This window comes from Callithrix jacchus, chromosome 7 (assembly GCF_049354715.1).
Source record: "Callithrix jacchus isolate 240 chromosome 7, calJac240_pri, whole genome shotgun sequence".
Classification (NCBI taxonomy): domain Eukaryota; kingdom Metazoa; phylum Chordata; class Mammalia; order Primates; family Cebidae; genus Callithrix; species Callithrix jacchus.
Genome location: NC_133508.1, coordinates 26368446 through 26382964, shown reverse-complemented (window position 1 = coordinate 26382964; position 14519 = coordinate 26368446). Strand labels below are relative to the sequence as shown.

The window sequence follows — 14519 nt, the reverse complement described above, 5'->3', positions numbered from 1 at the left end:
TACATACATATCACACATATATCTACATGCATAATTATATAAAATAAAAGCCTGACACAAAACAGCCCAGAAATATGATACGACATAAAGTAATTTAGAAGAATATGCATACCACTTCCAAAGCAAAATGTAAGGTTTCAAAATTCCATTATTTATTTAAATAAAAGCATACATTATAAATAAAACAATCAGGTTTCAGTTTGTTAGCTGCTCCTTGGATACAATAACATCTCACATATGATCATTACTTTTTTCCTTTCATAGCATTTAACATAAATTCTCTCATTTGCTTTGTCTAAGATCACACAGTGAGTTGATAGCGGAATTGTACTAAAGTCCTTATCTTCTGAAACACAGGTCAAGGCTCATAAATTTGCTGTTATTTCTGTAAATTTTAGGATAGTAAAACATGACAAAGATATATACTTTTTACATACAAAAATAACTATTAGAAACAGTATTAAATAATTTTCTGGAGTACACAAATAGCCAGAAGAGAAGGAGTACAATTAAAAATGCAAAAAAAATCTTGTTTAATTCCAGAATAGTATTCTATACTTAAGCCATTAGGGGTTGAATAATTGATACTTATATATTCATATTCATAAAACATGTGATATTAATGAAGCCAATAATAAACAGATCAAAAGAAATTTTAAGCTCATAGTGACAATTTTTATAGCCATTAAGTATGTATTATCTACATAAACAACATAATTATACTTTTGATTCTCCCATACTTGTTTCAGAGGCAGATATTAAGTATATACCTTTTTAAGTAGACATAAGTATGTGTTTTTAAAGGCATCTGTTTAGTGATACAATATTTAATGTAGAACAGTTATCAGTAACTGAATGAAATTAACATTCTGGCACACACATTTGGAGAAAGGGACCACAAACTGCATCCAGATTGACTCCATCTTCTATTTTTCCTTGTTCTATATTTTAACAATAATTATATAACTGTGTATTCAAAATATTGGATAAGATTTTTTCTGGCATTTACTTAAATTAAGTATCAGAATGTATAATTATGCATATGAAGTAACGGACTGCACCCTGTATGACATACCTTTGTGGAGTAAAGACCCAGACTCTGAAAAGGGTTAAGAGCAATGAGTATGTCTCCCACGTAGATATAAATCTGATCTCTGGAATAACACTTCTCAAGTTGCTCTGAGACTGCATTCTGCAACAAAAGGAAACAATTTCTCCTTAAAAATCATTTGTGGCCAACTACAATTTAAAAAGTAAATAATAATAAATAAAACATCTGGAATCTGGACCAAGGATAAGAAAAAATGATAGTAAAAAGTATATAACATCAGGTCTGCAACTACTTATTCACTTGACAGATATTTTCTTTGGTTTTCAGAGCCACATAGTATGTCATTTTTACCTACAGTTTCCAAAGGACATATTATATGTCACAGGAAGTTTATATATATAATGCCTTTAAGAAAATAATAGCAGTAAGTGAAGTAAAGATTAAAAATGAAGTAAAAAGAAAAGAGAAGGGAAGATAAAGTGAACATGATTTAATTCCAAGTCAAGGTGATCCTGTGGCTTTATGGAATGCCCTGGGCCCTGGTCCTTTTTTTTTAGACTTTTGGCTTTATGAAGTACTGTGAAAAAATTTTAAAACATAATTTTCATAGTCTATAAGTCATTTGAGTAAATGAATTTATTTTGATAATGTTAGAAACCACCATTTATAGTACATGACACAAGAAGGGAGCAAAAAAAATCTTAGGTCCAGAAAGAAACTAAAAATAAAATATAGACAACAGAAACAAACCCAATATTTAATATATTAATATATTGGTCAACATCATGATTAGTGAAAACCTCCTTTGCAATCCACAAGCCTAGGAATTCATGTCATTGGAAAATTTTATATGTAAGAATTCAGAAAGGTGTCTGCAATCTCTGACTTATTGACACGATCTGATTTCAAGATGTTCGATGTTCTTGATATTATTTTAAGGAAGTACTTGAGTTGTTTATGCAACCCTAAATTTACCAAATGACTACCTCTATTCAGAACTTACCTCCTGATTGGTACATTTCTGAGTCAAATGCTCAGGCATGTATCAACAGTGTAAAAAAATAAAAAGCTGTTCATCAGGCAGGACAGAAGTCCCGACCTTCTGCTAAAAAGAGGGCATTTATTTCTCTAATGATCTGACTATGTGGAATAAAGAGGGATAAAGGGAAAGGAGGCTGAGACTAGAATTAATGTTTGAAATACTTCTGAGATAATTAGAATAAGAAGCTCCATGCAGAATTCAATAACCTGAAAGATAAGCTGTGTGAAACAAGGGTTTTGTAATCCAATGAGGGAGAACACTGACCATGGTAACAGATAGGCTCTTGAGGTATTCCAGAGTTTCTGGGTACAGCCACTGAGAGCTGGAACAGGAGAAAAAAAAAGGAGGAGGCCAACACATGCTGGTTACAGTAGGCTGACTGCTCTTTGAATACAGTAAATAATATATTTGAGACTCCCAGAAATAAGAAGAAAATAAAGATCTGTGGCCTAACAACTTATGTCCCTGTTAGTTGAGCATCAGATAAAAATGAACACTAGGCTGGAAAGAACTGGAAATTTGAGTTATATAGATTAAAACTGAAGATAAGATAAATAATCAGAAGCCAAGAAACAAAGCATGAGACTTAGAAATACAAGACATGGGCAGAGTGAGTGTTAAGACTCTTAATAACCATCATAATCTACATAGTCCTTCTCCTTCTACCAATGCCTGTGTCTTCTTGAAATCAACGAAACATCTGGAATGTCTAAGTTTAATTAAACTGAAATTCTTACCTCATCCAAAACTTCTAAGGTTGCTAAATCATCTACATCCTTCAGATTGGATATTAGAGATCGGTTGAAGTTCCCTTTCTTGGTGTGAATACGTTCATGTCTGTGAAGAAAAATGCTTTCTGATTTAAGAACTTATTACTGATCATTGTGGAAATAAGTTTTAGATACATATGAGACTGAAAATCCTCTATGAATCTGTTTACTAAATTCAAAAATAACATACCAGAAAATATCTTAATATATTTGATATTAACTTGTTTACTTCTCTCCATTGGAAAAAATGCAAATTACAGAACTTACTTCATGGATGATCAAGAGTACATAATTTCCTTCAATAATAATCTTTATATAGTTTGTTTTAAAGCTTCCTCTAAATTTCTGTATGTGATTAAATCTGTTATGAGGTGACGAGTCTGAAGGGTTTAAATTCATACATTTCTAATTTTGTTGGAGGTAGTGTTAGGCCATTGGTGGTCAATGTATGGTAATTTTTAATTATTATTCAGCAAAATTTAACAGGAATATAAAATAAATCACATTATAAGTTTTCAAAAGGTTAGATGTGTGTAAAAAATCGATTTCATGTACCCAAAATTTTATTTTCAAAGTAAAACATTTCAGCAACTTTCAAAAATAGTATAAAGATCTTGTTTTAAAACAAAAGCTGAAGAAGTTGCTGAGATAAACAAAATTGTTTATTTCAACTTTTCTGGACATCCATTTTATCTTGAGGATAGTTGTATTTCTGGTATTTATTTTTGGACATACCCTTAAGTATGTGGATTTGCCCTTTGATAGAAGGGGAAGGAATATATAGATTATGAGGGTTATTAATAATCTTAATACTCACTCAGAAAACTTTAATGGTTTTTCATTGCTTAGAAATTTAAGCCTATTGGCCAGGGGTGGTGGCTCACGCCTGTAATCCCAGCACTTTGGGAGACTGAGGCGGGCAGATCAGGCGTTCAAGACCAGTCTGACCAACATGGTGAAACGCTGTTTCTACTAAAAAATACAAAAATCAGCTGGGCATGGTAGCTGATGCCTGTAATCCCAGCTACTTGGGAGGCTGAGGTAGGAGAATTGCTCGAAATGGGACCCAGGAGGTGGAGGTTGCCGTGAGCCGAGATGGCGTCACTGCACTCCAGCCTGGGCTACAGAGCAAGACTCCATCTCAAAAAACAAACAAACAAAATACCAAAAAAAAAAAAAAAAAAAAAGAATTTAAGCCTATTGATCAATTGCCCCTTCCCCTATCTAAGGCCCACTACTCCTTCTGTATACTATAACAGCTTCTATACTCTCTCACTTAGGAAAGGACATCCTTCCCACTGCTTTTTCTCTCATTCCTATGTCATTGAATTTTCCCTGTTATATCCCCATCTCACAAACAACAAACTGCCCACTCTGACTTCCAGTTTTCTCCACCTGCTGTTCCATTTCTTTGATATAGAGTAAAAATCCTCAAAATAATTATCTATACTTTTTTCTTTTTTTTTTGAGATGGAGTCTTGCTCTGTTGCCCAGCCTGGAATTTCAGCTCACTGCAACCTCGAACTCCTGGATTCAAGTGATTCTCCTTCCTCAGCTTCCCAAATGGCTGGGATTACAGGCATGGGCCATCATATTCAGCTAACTTTTTTTTGTTTGTAGTAGAGATGGGGTTTCACCATGTGGGCCAGGCTGGTCTCAAACTTCTGACTTCACGTGATCTGCCCACCTTGGCCTCCCAAAGTGCTTGGATTACAGGCGTGAGCCACTACCCTCGGCCTATACTTCGTTTCTTCAGAGTTTCATCTTGACACTCTATGGCAGCAGCTTTTGTTAAGGACTTTATTGACCTTTATTTTGCTAAATCCAATGGTAAATTTTAAGTCTTAATTTCACCTAATCTACCAGCAGCATTTAACAAAGCCTTTCTTGAATACCTTTGCCTTGGTTTTCTGTCTTTCTTAATTCTCTTGTCTCATGGGTATCTCTGTCTGAGTATCTTTTTTTTTTGTTTTTTCCTTATCCTCCTGTTACATTTTGGGTGTCTCCAGAAAACAATTTTCCTGAAATTATCTTCTCTCACATTCATTTCCTAATTTCATAGCCTTAAATACCACTCATTCACTGACAACTGCTAATTCTAGACTTCTGCATCTAAATCTTATTTGATATTTTACTTGGAGAGACATCTCAAACCACACTCCTAAATACTCTGCCCTCAAACCTACTCCTTCTCTATGATTCTATATCTCAGTCAGTTGTGATTTCCTTTCTTCTGACTATTCAGGATGTTAAGAGTTATCCTTGGCTCTTCTGTTTCTCACAACCCTCATCAATCTATATACAAATTCCATCAGCTCTATCATCAAATTCTATCTAGGGCTAGACATTTCTCACCACTATCCTTCCACCACATTTCTTCTCACTACTGCAACAGCCTCCCAAGTGGTTTCCCCACTGCCACCTTTACCTTCTGACATTCTTCCCAACACTGCAGCCAGAGTGATCTTCAAAAAAATGTCAGATCTGCTCAAAGTTCCTGATATTTCCATTATTACTCAAAGGAATATCTAATGCCTTACCATGACCTACAAGGCCCTATATGACTTGTGTATCTGTGCCTCCCTCAACACCCCTATTATTTCTCTAACATTATCTGTTTTTAATATCCCTCCTACTCAATTCTTTCCAACCTCATTGGCTTCTTTGCTGTTTCTTGAACACATAAAGTATGCTTCTTCCTTGCAGCCTTGGTACTTGCTGTTCCCTCTGAGTGGGACACCATTTTCTTTGATTACCTGTAAAGCTCTCTCTTGCTTTCTAAGGGTCTCTTTTAATATTACATTAATCAGAGTCTTTTCCTGGTGAGCCCTTGTAAATTAGTGGCTTCTCTCCAGAACCTCTCATCATTCTTTTCCTGCTCTACTTTTAGCCATTGCCTTTTCCCCCAATTCTCCTCACCACTTCTCACATATTCTACCTTGTCCTCTGTCTTCTCCTATTAGATTGTAATTAATATAATGCCAATCTAGATTCTGTTGTAATGGTAAGACAGAGTACCTGTATTGTTCACTGCTGTGTCCCCAGCAGCTGTAACAGTGCCTGCAAGGCAGTAAGCCCTCAGTAAATATTTGTTCAATGACATGAAACTCATTCAAGGCCTTCCATAACATTACACAATTTGTCTTTCCAGTGTATTTTCCAGAAAACATTTTTACACTTTAGCTTAACTAGACTTGTTTCTGTTTCTTAAACTATACATCCCTGTGCTTTCTTCATCTGTCCTTTTGTTCTTGTTATTTTATCCTCAGCCCCATCTGTATGATAAAACTTTATTCACTTTTCACAATCCACCTCAGATGTCACCTCTTTTACACTCCTCAGCACAATTCTATACATCATTTAGGACAGATATCTAGCTAAATGTCATTTCAGTCATTCATTTGTGTCCTCATCTTATACCCTTTACTAGATTGTAAATTTCCTAGGATAGGAATATCTTTTCAACATACGGTGCTGGAACAATTGGACATTCACATCCAAAAAAGAGACTCAAGACACTGACCTTTCAGCTTTTACAAATATTAACTCAAAATAAATTACCGATCTAAATGTAAAATGTAAAACTATAGAGCTCCAGAAGATAACAGAGGAGAAAATCTAGATAACCTTGGGTTTGGAAATAAGTTTTTCTATGCAACACCAACAATGCCATCCATGAAATAAAAAATTGATAAACTGGACTTCACTAAAATTATAAACATCTGTACTATGCAAGTTTATTTTAATAAAAAATGAAAACAAAAAATTATCTTCAATCACACTTCTTAGGACTGTGCTATTTTCCGGCCAGGACACTGACTAATAGATCCAGCCAGCCATTGACTTCTTTTCAACTGCAATGTTGCTAATTTCTGGTCACATAACTCACACATGAAAGATTGGAGTTTTCCCTCCATTGGACCCTGAAGTTACTCATTAGTTATTTACTAATCCACAGGAGATTTCCTAGCTCATTTTACATAGCAGTCATCCACAAATTTCTACCTTTCAAGCTTCCAGTATCTATTTTCCCTTTTCTTCAATGGAAACTAACACAAACTCACTCAGGTTCCTTTCATTTTATCTCAAAACATTAGTGTATTTTCATCTATCTTCTCCTCATACTCCCTTACCCCTATACACTCTTCTTTTTAACTTTCCAGGGTGGAAGTGTCACCTTTCTTTTCTAGGCCTAATCCTCCCCACCGTCTCTTAATTTTCTTTCCTGTATATCTTGCTGTGCCATGCCATTGGAAGCTTCCTATCCACAGATCCATATTCTCTGTTGATCACATCTTCTACCAACCTAAGTTGTACAATCTTCAATTCACTGCTTTCTTGTTAAGAAAATAAAAAGCCATAGACTGAAACTATTTGCAAATCATTTTTCTGATATTAAAATTTGTATCTAATGACAGAAATAGTGTCTTATTCCTATCTGCAATCTTATATTCCTCCATAATTTTTGTAGCACTTAAAAATATGCACTTGTATAGATAATTTAGTTAATATTTGAAATCCTTAATAGAATGTCAGCTTCAAGATTGGCAAAATAATGCCTTTAGTTTTTTATTGTATCCCATAAATAAAAAGATGGTTTAGAGTAGTGTAGTTTCTTGATAAACTTTAGTTGAATGACTAAGTGACTGTATATCCCCTCACAAAACAACTTCTGGCATGAAATTTGCACATAGTTGCTCTCCACATTTGCTTAATTAACAAGTATCATCTTTAATCCCCTATTTTCAAAGAGATTCTTATAAGTATAATCATTTTTGATATATTCTTTTTAGACAAAAGAGGAAGAAATCCAGTTATCCATTTAATTGAAGGGCCCTGTCTGCGTTTTATAGACCCATTTGGCTGCTACAGACAGTTCCCAGAGAAGGATGGGGAATGAATGTTGAGGAGCAGAGGGATCAATATTTGGCTCTTTGGTACCCTCAGTCGTCCACTCCTGTGAATCCATCCTCCATGATGCTTTTGGTATCAGCTGTCAAAAACTTAGAAAAGATTTGGTCATTGTGATGATTAGAAAACCTCAGATGGCTCCCTATCTTCTATGGCACAATTTAAAACTTTTTATGAAGTCATAGCACAACTTAAAACTTTCTTGGCATGGATTTCATGGACCTTCACAGTCTTGCCTTAAACAACCTTTCCAGCATCATTCTTCATCAGCACTGTACAGAACAGCTCCCAATATATGAAGCGTTTCCAAGACTCTGTATTTGTTCAATCCATTTCTCTACCTGGACCTATTTTCCTTCCATGCGTGGCAAAATTCTACATATCCTTCAAAGTTAGGCTTAACTTACCCTCTCTGTGAAGACACTGCAGGTCTTTCCAGAGAGAATATACCACTAGTGGAGAAGTTCTCACATTTAATGAAGTCTATACATGTTCATTGTTCCTGCCAGACCTTTAGAAAGTTCTGTGTAGAAATCAAGTGTTAATCATCATTTTACGTCTTGACACAAAGATGCAAAAAACAAGGTGTCTTGAATTTTCATTACCTTAATTCAATAATCATGTATTTAGGAAATGCCCAATATTATACCAAGAAAAAACATTTAAAGCTATTTTCTATCCAACCCTCAAACATTTTGATAGTTAAAATGATAAATTTATGGAAAGTGATAGCTGTGAATTTTGGAAGGGCACAGGTTTTAGAATCTTCTAATCTTTTTTTCTTTTTTGTGATGGAGTCTTGCTCTGTTACCCAGGCTGGAGTAGAGTGGCATATCTCGATTCACTGCAACTTCTGCCTCCCGGATTCAAGTGATTCTCCTACCTCAGCCTCCTGAGTATCTGGGATTACGGGTGCCCACCACCATGCCAGGCTAATTTTTGTATTTTTACTAGAGATGGTATTTCACCATGTTGGCCAGGCTGGTCTCCTACTCCTGACCTCAAGTGATCTACCTGCCTCAGCCTCCCAAAGTGCCACTATTGTTTTAATAAAAATACAAGTATGCAATTCAATCTAACTCACATTGGTTGAGACCCTACTATGTGCGAGCATTGTCCTAAGTGTTGCAGGGTTATTGTAGGTGGAAAAACATCCAGGTTGTACAATCAATGAGTTGCAAACTAGTGGGAGATTTAAATACAAATATTTTAAAAATCACAAAGTATATGGCAAGTGCCAAAACTAAAGTAATATATAACGTGGAAATAGCAAGGAGGGAATAATTAATTCCATTTTGGAGAAATGGGTATGGTTCTTAGTTGATTTAGCATTTAATCTTGGTCTTTAATTAGGAGTAGAATTCCAGTAACCAGAGGAAGAGTATCTGTATGTAGGGGTGGTGACTGATGGGTGAAATTAATTAATGTAATTAATCATATCAATAGGCTAAAAAAGAAAAATGACATGATCACATCAATAGGTGCAGAAAAAACATTTGACAAAATTCGACATCTTTTCATGATAAAAAAATCTCAGCAAACAGGCAAACAAAATCTCTCTTCAATCACACTTCTTTGGACCATGCTATTTTTGCTGCCAGGGTGCTGATACATCCAAATAGCCATTGACTTCTCTTCAGCTCCAATGTTGCTTATTTTTGGTCACAAAATTCAAACATGTAAGATTTGACATTTCCCTCCTCTGGATTCTGAAGTCTACTCAATTATTTTACCCATCCAGGGGATGACTTCCTACCTCATTTTACATAGCAGTTGCCCAAAATATTCTACTTTTCAAGTTTCCAATATCTATTTTTCTTTTTAAGGAAACACAAACTCACTCATGTTCCTTCCCTTATATCTCAAAATGATAGTATATTTCATGTATCTTCTCTTCCTACTCCTCCCCATTTCTCTCTGACTTCCAGTGTGGAAGTGTCACCTTTCTTTTCCAGGGTTAACCCTACCAACTTGTCTACTGATTATCTTTCCTGTGTAACTTGCTCTATCATCCTATCAGAAGCTTCCTTTCCACTGGGTCCAAATTCTCAGTTGATCAAGTCTACTATCCTAAATTGTCCTCTCCTCAATTTGCTGCTTTTTCCCTCAAACTGTAACCATCTCTACTCTGCCTTGTCAACATTTCAAAGGACAATCTGAATGCGCAGAATCCTTCCTTATTTACGTTGACTCCTCAACCCACTAAACTCTGCAAGCAGCGCTTATCAGCCTTTTGAAAGTAAAATGACCTTTTTATCTTCCTGTTCAACTGCCCTGTTTAGATTTCACTACACTCAATTCTTCTGTGTCCTTTAACTTTATCGATCTACACTGTCTTGAAATTCTCTCCTCTATAGCTTTCATCTATTTTTCTCCTCCTGTCTTTCTCACTGTGCCTCACTTCAATTATCTCTAGCTCAGTCAATGATACCATCATCTCCTTCATGGATATGGAGAAAATGGAGATTTAAGAAATTTTAAGAAGATTAAAATGATATAATTTGGTGATGGAGTGGATATAAGAGCTGAAAAAGATGGAGATTTCTGGTGTGTATAATTAAATAGATGATGTCTGTCAATGAGATAAAACTAGAGAGTTTTAGATTTTTTGAGGGAAGACAGTGCTCTGCTTCTGAGCATTTGGAACTTGAACACATTTAGGACATCTGTATTTCTCTATAATCATGCCCTCCCCTGACCTAGATTCCTTAGCCTTCAACATCATACACTAAAGCTCTCTACATCTGTTTATAGCAGATCATCACTGTGTCTGGGACACATGCCCTGCCACTATCCATTTACATGTGCTATATATCCTATATATAACATGTATATATCCTATATATATATATATATATATATATATATATATGCTATATATAACATGTATATATTCATTCACATGTTACTATTTGGTGTTGGTTTTTTTTTTTTTTTAATATTTATCCTCCTTGGTGTTCTCTGATAATCTTGGTTCTGTGGTTTAGTGTTTGACTTTAACTTTGAAAAATTCTCAGTCACTGTTGCTTAAAATATTTGTTTATTCCTCTTTTGGTATTCCCATTATATATATATCACACCTTTGTTTTTTAGTTATTCCACAGTTCTTAGATCTTCTATTCCAGTTTTTCAATCTTTTTTCTCATTGCTTTTCCACTTTAGACATTTCCATTGATGTATATCAGAGATTCTTTCTTCCACTGAGTCCAGTCTACTAATGAGCTAATTAAGGTTGTTCTTCATTTATGGTACAGTGCTTTTTATCTCTAACATTTCAAATTCCTTCTCAGAATTCCCATCTCTCTACTTACATTGCCCATCTATCCTTGCATGTGGACTACTTCATTTGTTAGGGCCTTTGTCATATTAATTGTGGACTTAGAAAAATTCCTGGTGTGATAATTCAACATTCATGCCATATCTAAGCCTGATTCTAATGTTTGCTGTGTTTCTTAAAACTGTGATTTTTGCCTGTTAGTATGCCTTGTAATTTTTTTGATAGCCAAGACTGGGTAAAAGTAACTCCAGTGAATAGGCATTTATTAATGTGGTGGTAACATGCTACAGGCATATGGCATATGGGAGGCAAAGCATTATGTAGTCCTATAATTAAGTTTCAACCTTTCAATAAGCCAGTAGCTTTTGATCGTGATCTTCACAAGTGCCTCAGTCTCCTCATTCTCTACTCTCTTCCTATGCCTTGGGAAGGACAAGTGGAAGGTAAACCACATTAAAAGGAACAGAATGCTCTGACAATTTTAAAATGACACTTTTCCCTCTCTCCATGATGTAAACATGACGGGATTTTTCTCTGAAATTCACTGTGAGAACCTGATTTATTTGGAGGTAAAATCCATTAAAGTATGGAGACCACCTGTGATCAGGTGGTCTCCATACTTCAACTCTATAGTTTTTAACTCTCATACTGAGCCTCCAGCAATTCATCAATTACAGTTCGAATTTTCCCATCCCAGTAATTGTTTTCTTGGATGTCTCTGCTTGTAGGTTTCTGCTCCAATAAGTTGATATTTTCTGTATTTTCCTACCTGTGGGGAGTGGTTTACCTGGTAGCCTTACTTCTCTGATGGATCCAATAATAGTTGATGATTTTCAGTTTGTTCACCTTTTCATTGGTTGTTAGGATGGAGTGACAACTTCCAACTTCCTTACATGCTGGATCAGAAACTGGATAAAGATCATGCCTGCATCAATTTAACAGCCGCTTTCATCTTCATATATTTTTCTCTCTCACTAACTTTCTTGCCTCTGTCATATAAGGACTCTTATGATTACATTTAGGGTTCACCGGCTAATCTAGGATAATTGCCCCTTCTCCAGATTCTTGACTTAATTACATCTGCATGGTTCCTTTTGCCAGGCAAAGTAATATTCACAGGTTCCAGGGATTAGACCTGGGTATTTTTGAGAGTCATTACTCAGCATCTCAGAATCTAGAAAGGCAAATGGAAAATGTACAGAATACAGAAATATTGTCAGGAAGGTAAGAAAATGTGGACCAATTGTAAAAAACAATTTAGAGAGTTTTCCATGAACTGCTGATTGGAAACATAGGTGAAAAGGGGGGATTTCTTACATTGAACAATATTCTGCTCTCCATCTAAATCCTAAACAGAGTATTTAATAAAATCATAATGTCTATTTCTAAAGCAAAACTTCCATTGCTACTACCATGATCTTTAAGCCACCATTATTTCTGACCTCGATTATTGCAAATAGTGAGAACGATCTTTTAAAAACGTGGCTCAAAAATGTCACCTGTCTGGTCAGTACCCTCCCCATGTCACTCAAAGTAAGGTCTCTTGTAATGTGATCCCACATCCGTCCCACTGCTTCTCTCACCATATCTCATAACACTGTCTCCCTGCTTACTCCTCTCTAGCTTCCTAGATCCCTCTTGGCAGAGCATCTAACACTTGGCTCACTCCTGCCTCAGAGGCTGACTTCTCTCTACCCAGAGAGCCACAAGCCTAAAGTACTTCTCTTGGTTGCTAGGTCTGGAATGACCAATATTTTCAACACTGCAATTCCACCCTCTGACCCTGAGGATTTCTAGTCCCCGTTATATTGCTCTATTTTTCTTTAGCATGCATCACCATGTGATATACTACACTGCTCACTGAATTTTTATATGTATTATCTGGGTCTTCCAATAAGTACGTAAGCTCCATGTAACAGGTTTTGTTTTGTTGTCACTGACTGATGATATACCTCATACTCCTAAATCAGATTCTTGCAAATGGTGGATGCTCAAAATATATTTGAGTGAATAGTTTGCTTTTACAAAATGTTCATCTACTGCGAAGCCAAAGAAAATGTAGTTTTACCTTTACACTCTGGTTATAAACAATTTAAATGCTCCCAGACAAAGTGTATATACTTTTCAATGTGTATGTGTGTGTGTGAATATATATATGAATTTATATATATAAATATACAAACATATATATTTAATATATATGTGTGTGTACATATGTATATGTGTATAAATATATATGTATATATATACACACACATACCTATATTCATATGTTAAATATATATGTTTCAAGATACTTTTATAGTTTTAATATTTACCTTTTGCCTTCATTTTATAGAATTGATTTCCATTCTTGTTACTTCTCTACTCTTTCCATTCTTGTTACTTTTTTCAATGTTTACTTTCTGTAAGGCTTGGAAAAAGCAAAGTCGGAATCCTTCTATAAGAATTTTGTCCTCTTGTGAAAAGTACAACTTGTTAACCAGATGATATTTTTCATTTACTCTGTAATACTGGAGAGACAGTTTCAGACTATAAATATTTTCTTCAGTGTTGTCAAAGGTCACAGATACCCTTAGGGGTGGTTAATATAGCTTTATTTGTATTTCTTCTCTACACACTGAAGAAAAAAAACAACTATTGCTGCCTGATGTTAAATTTTTACCCTTACTATTTAGTTGTACTGTTGAAATGAAACAGCTTTATTTGCTTTTACTTTGCTTAAAAATACTCTTGTAAATATCAAGCTTTATCACCTAAGGTGACTCAGGAACCACTGGGGTAGAATAGCAATCCTTTGTTAAACATACATCTAATCAATGGTTTTGTATTCGTTTCCTTATCCATCTTTAAATTCCAGTAACAAGAACAACCAATGTTGTCTACCAGCATTGGTAGTACCTATGGGAGTACAGGCTCTCCCTCATGTGCCCTAGAAGACTAGATTTTATTTACCTGCAGTTTGACCCCTTTGATCAAGCGTGTAGTTTTGAAATGATGGTGAAGAAGGAAGCACACACCAGCCTGGTGAGGCATAGCACTAGATCAACTCACAAAACCTGGAATGACAGATATCATTGGTCACCAAGCCCCCAATAAGTTTTAATTGCCTTTGTCATTTCTGGAGACTTTCCTTTTTCACATCTACTTCTTTAAAGATGTACTTTAATCTGGACTGCATAGATAAGTGTGTATTCATAAAATTTGTAACAATGATGGAAAGAAGGATGGGATTGGAAAAATGATACATGAAAGCAGATGAAAATCTGTACATGTTTAGCTATGCACTTGCCCTTAATTTATTCTAGATCTCTCTAAGAGCAATGTCCCTGCTTTTTTCTTGGTAAACACTAAGCATATGAAATAAATAAAATCCAAGAGATTTTACAGATAGCTTGCATGCTCCTATGCGATACTCTATACTCATAATGTTATTGCCACATTTAAAATCAGTTCTTGCTTTTTCTT

General features: G+C 35.3%; 1 protein-coding gene across 8 annotated transcripts in view; it reads right to left on the bottom strand.

The window, feature by feature from the left end:
• The window catches only part of MYO3A (myosin IIIA), a 236097-nt gene that overhangs the window by 125944 nt on the left and 95634 nt on the right, over positions 1-14519 (bottom strand). For all 8 annotated transcript variants that reach the window (XM_035306980.3, XM_054258524.2, XM_035306978.3 and 5 more), the window contains 2 exons: positions 2831-2930; positions 1076-1192 (listed from right to left, as the gene is read on the bottom strand). In XM_035306980.3, the coding sequence (XP_035162871.3) occupies positions 1076-1192; positions 2831-2930 (217 nt within the window). The remainder of the gene's footprint in view (positions 1-1075; positions 1193-2830; positions 2931-14519) is intronic.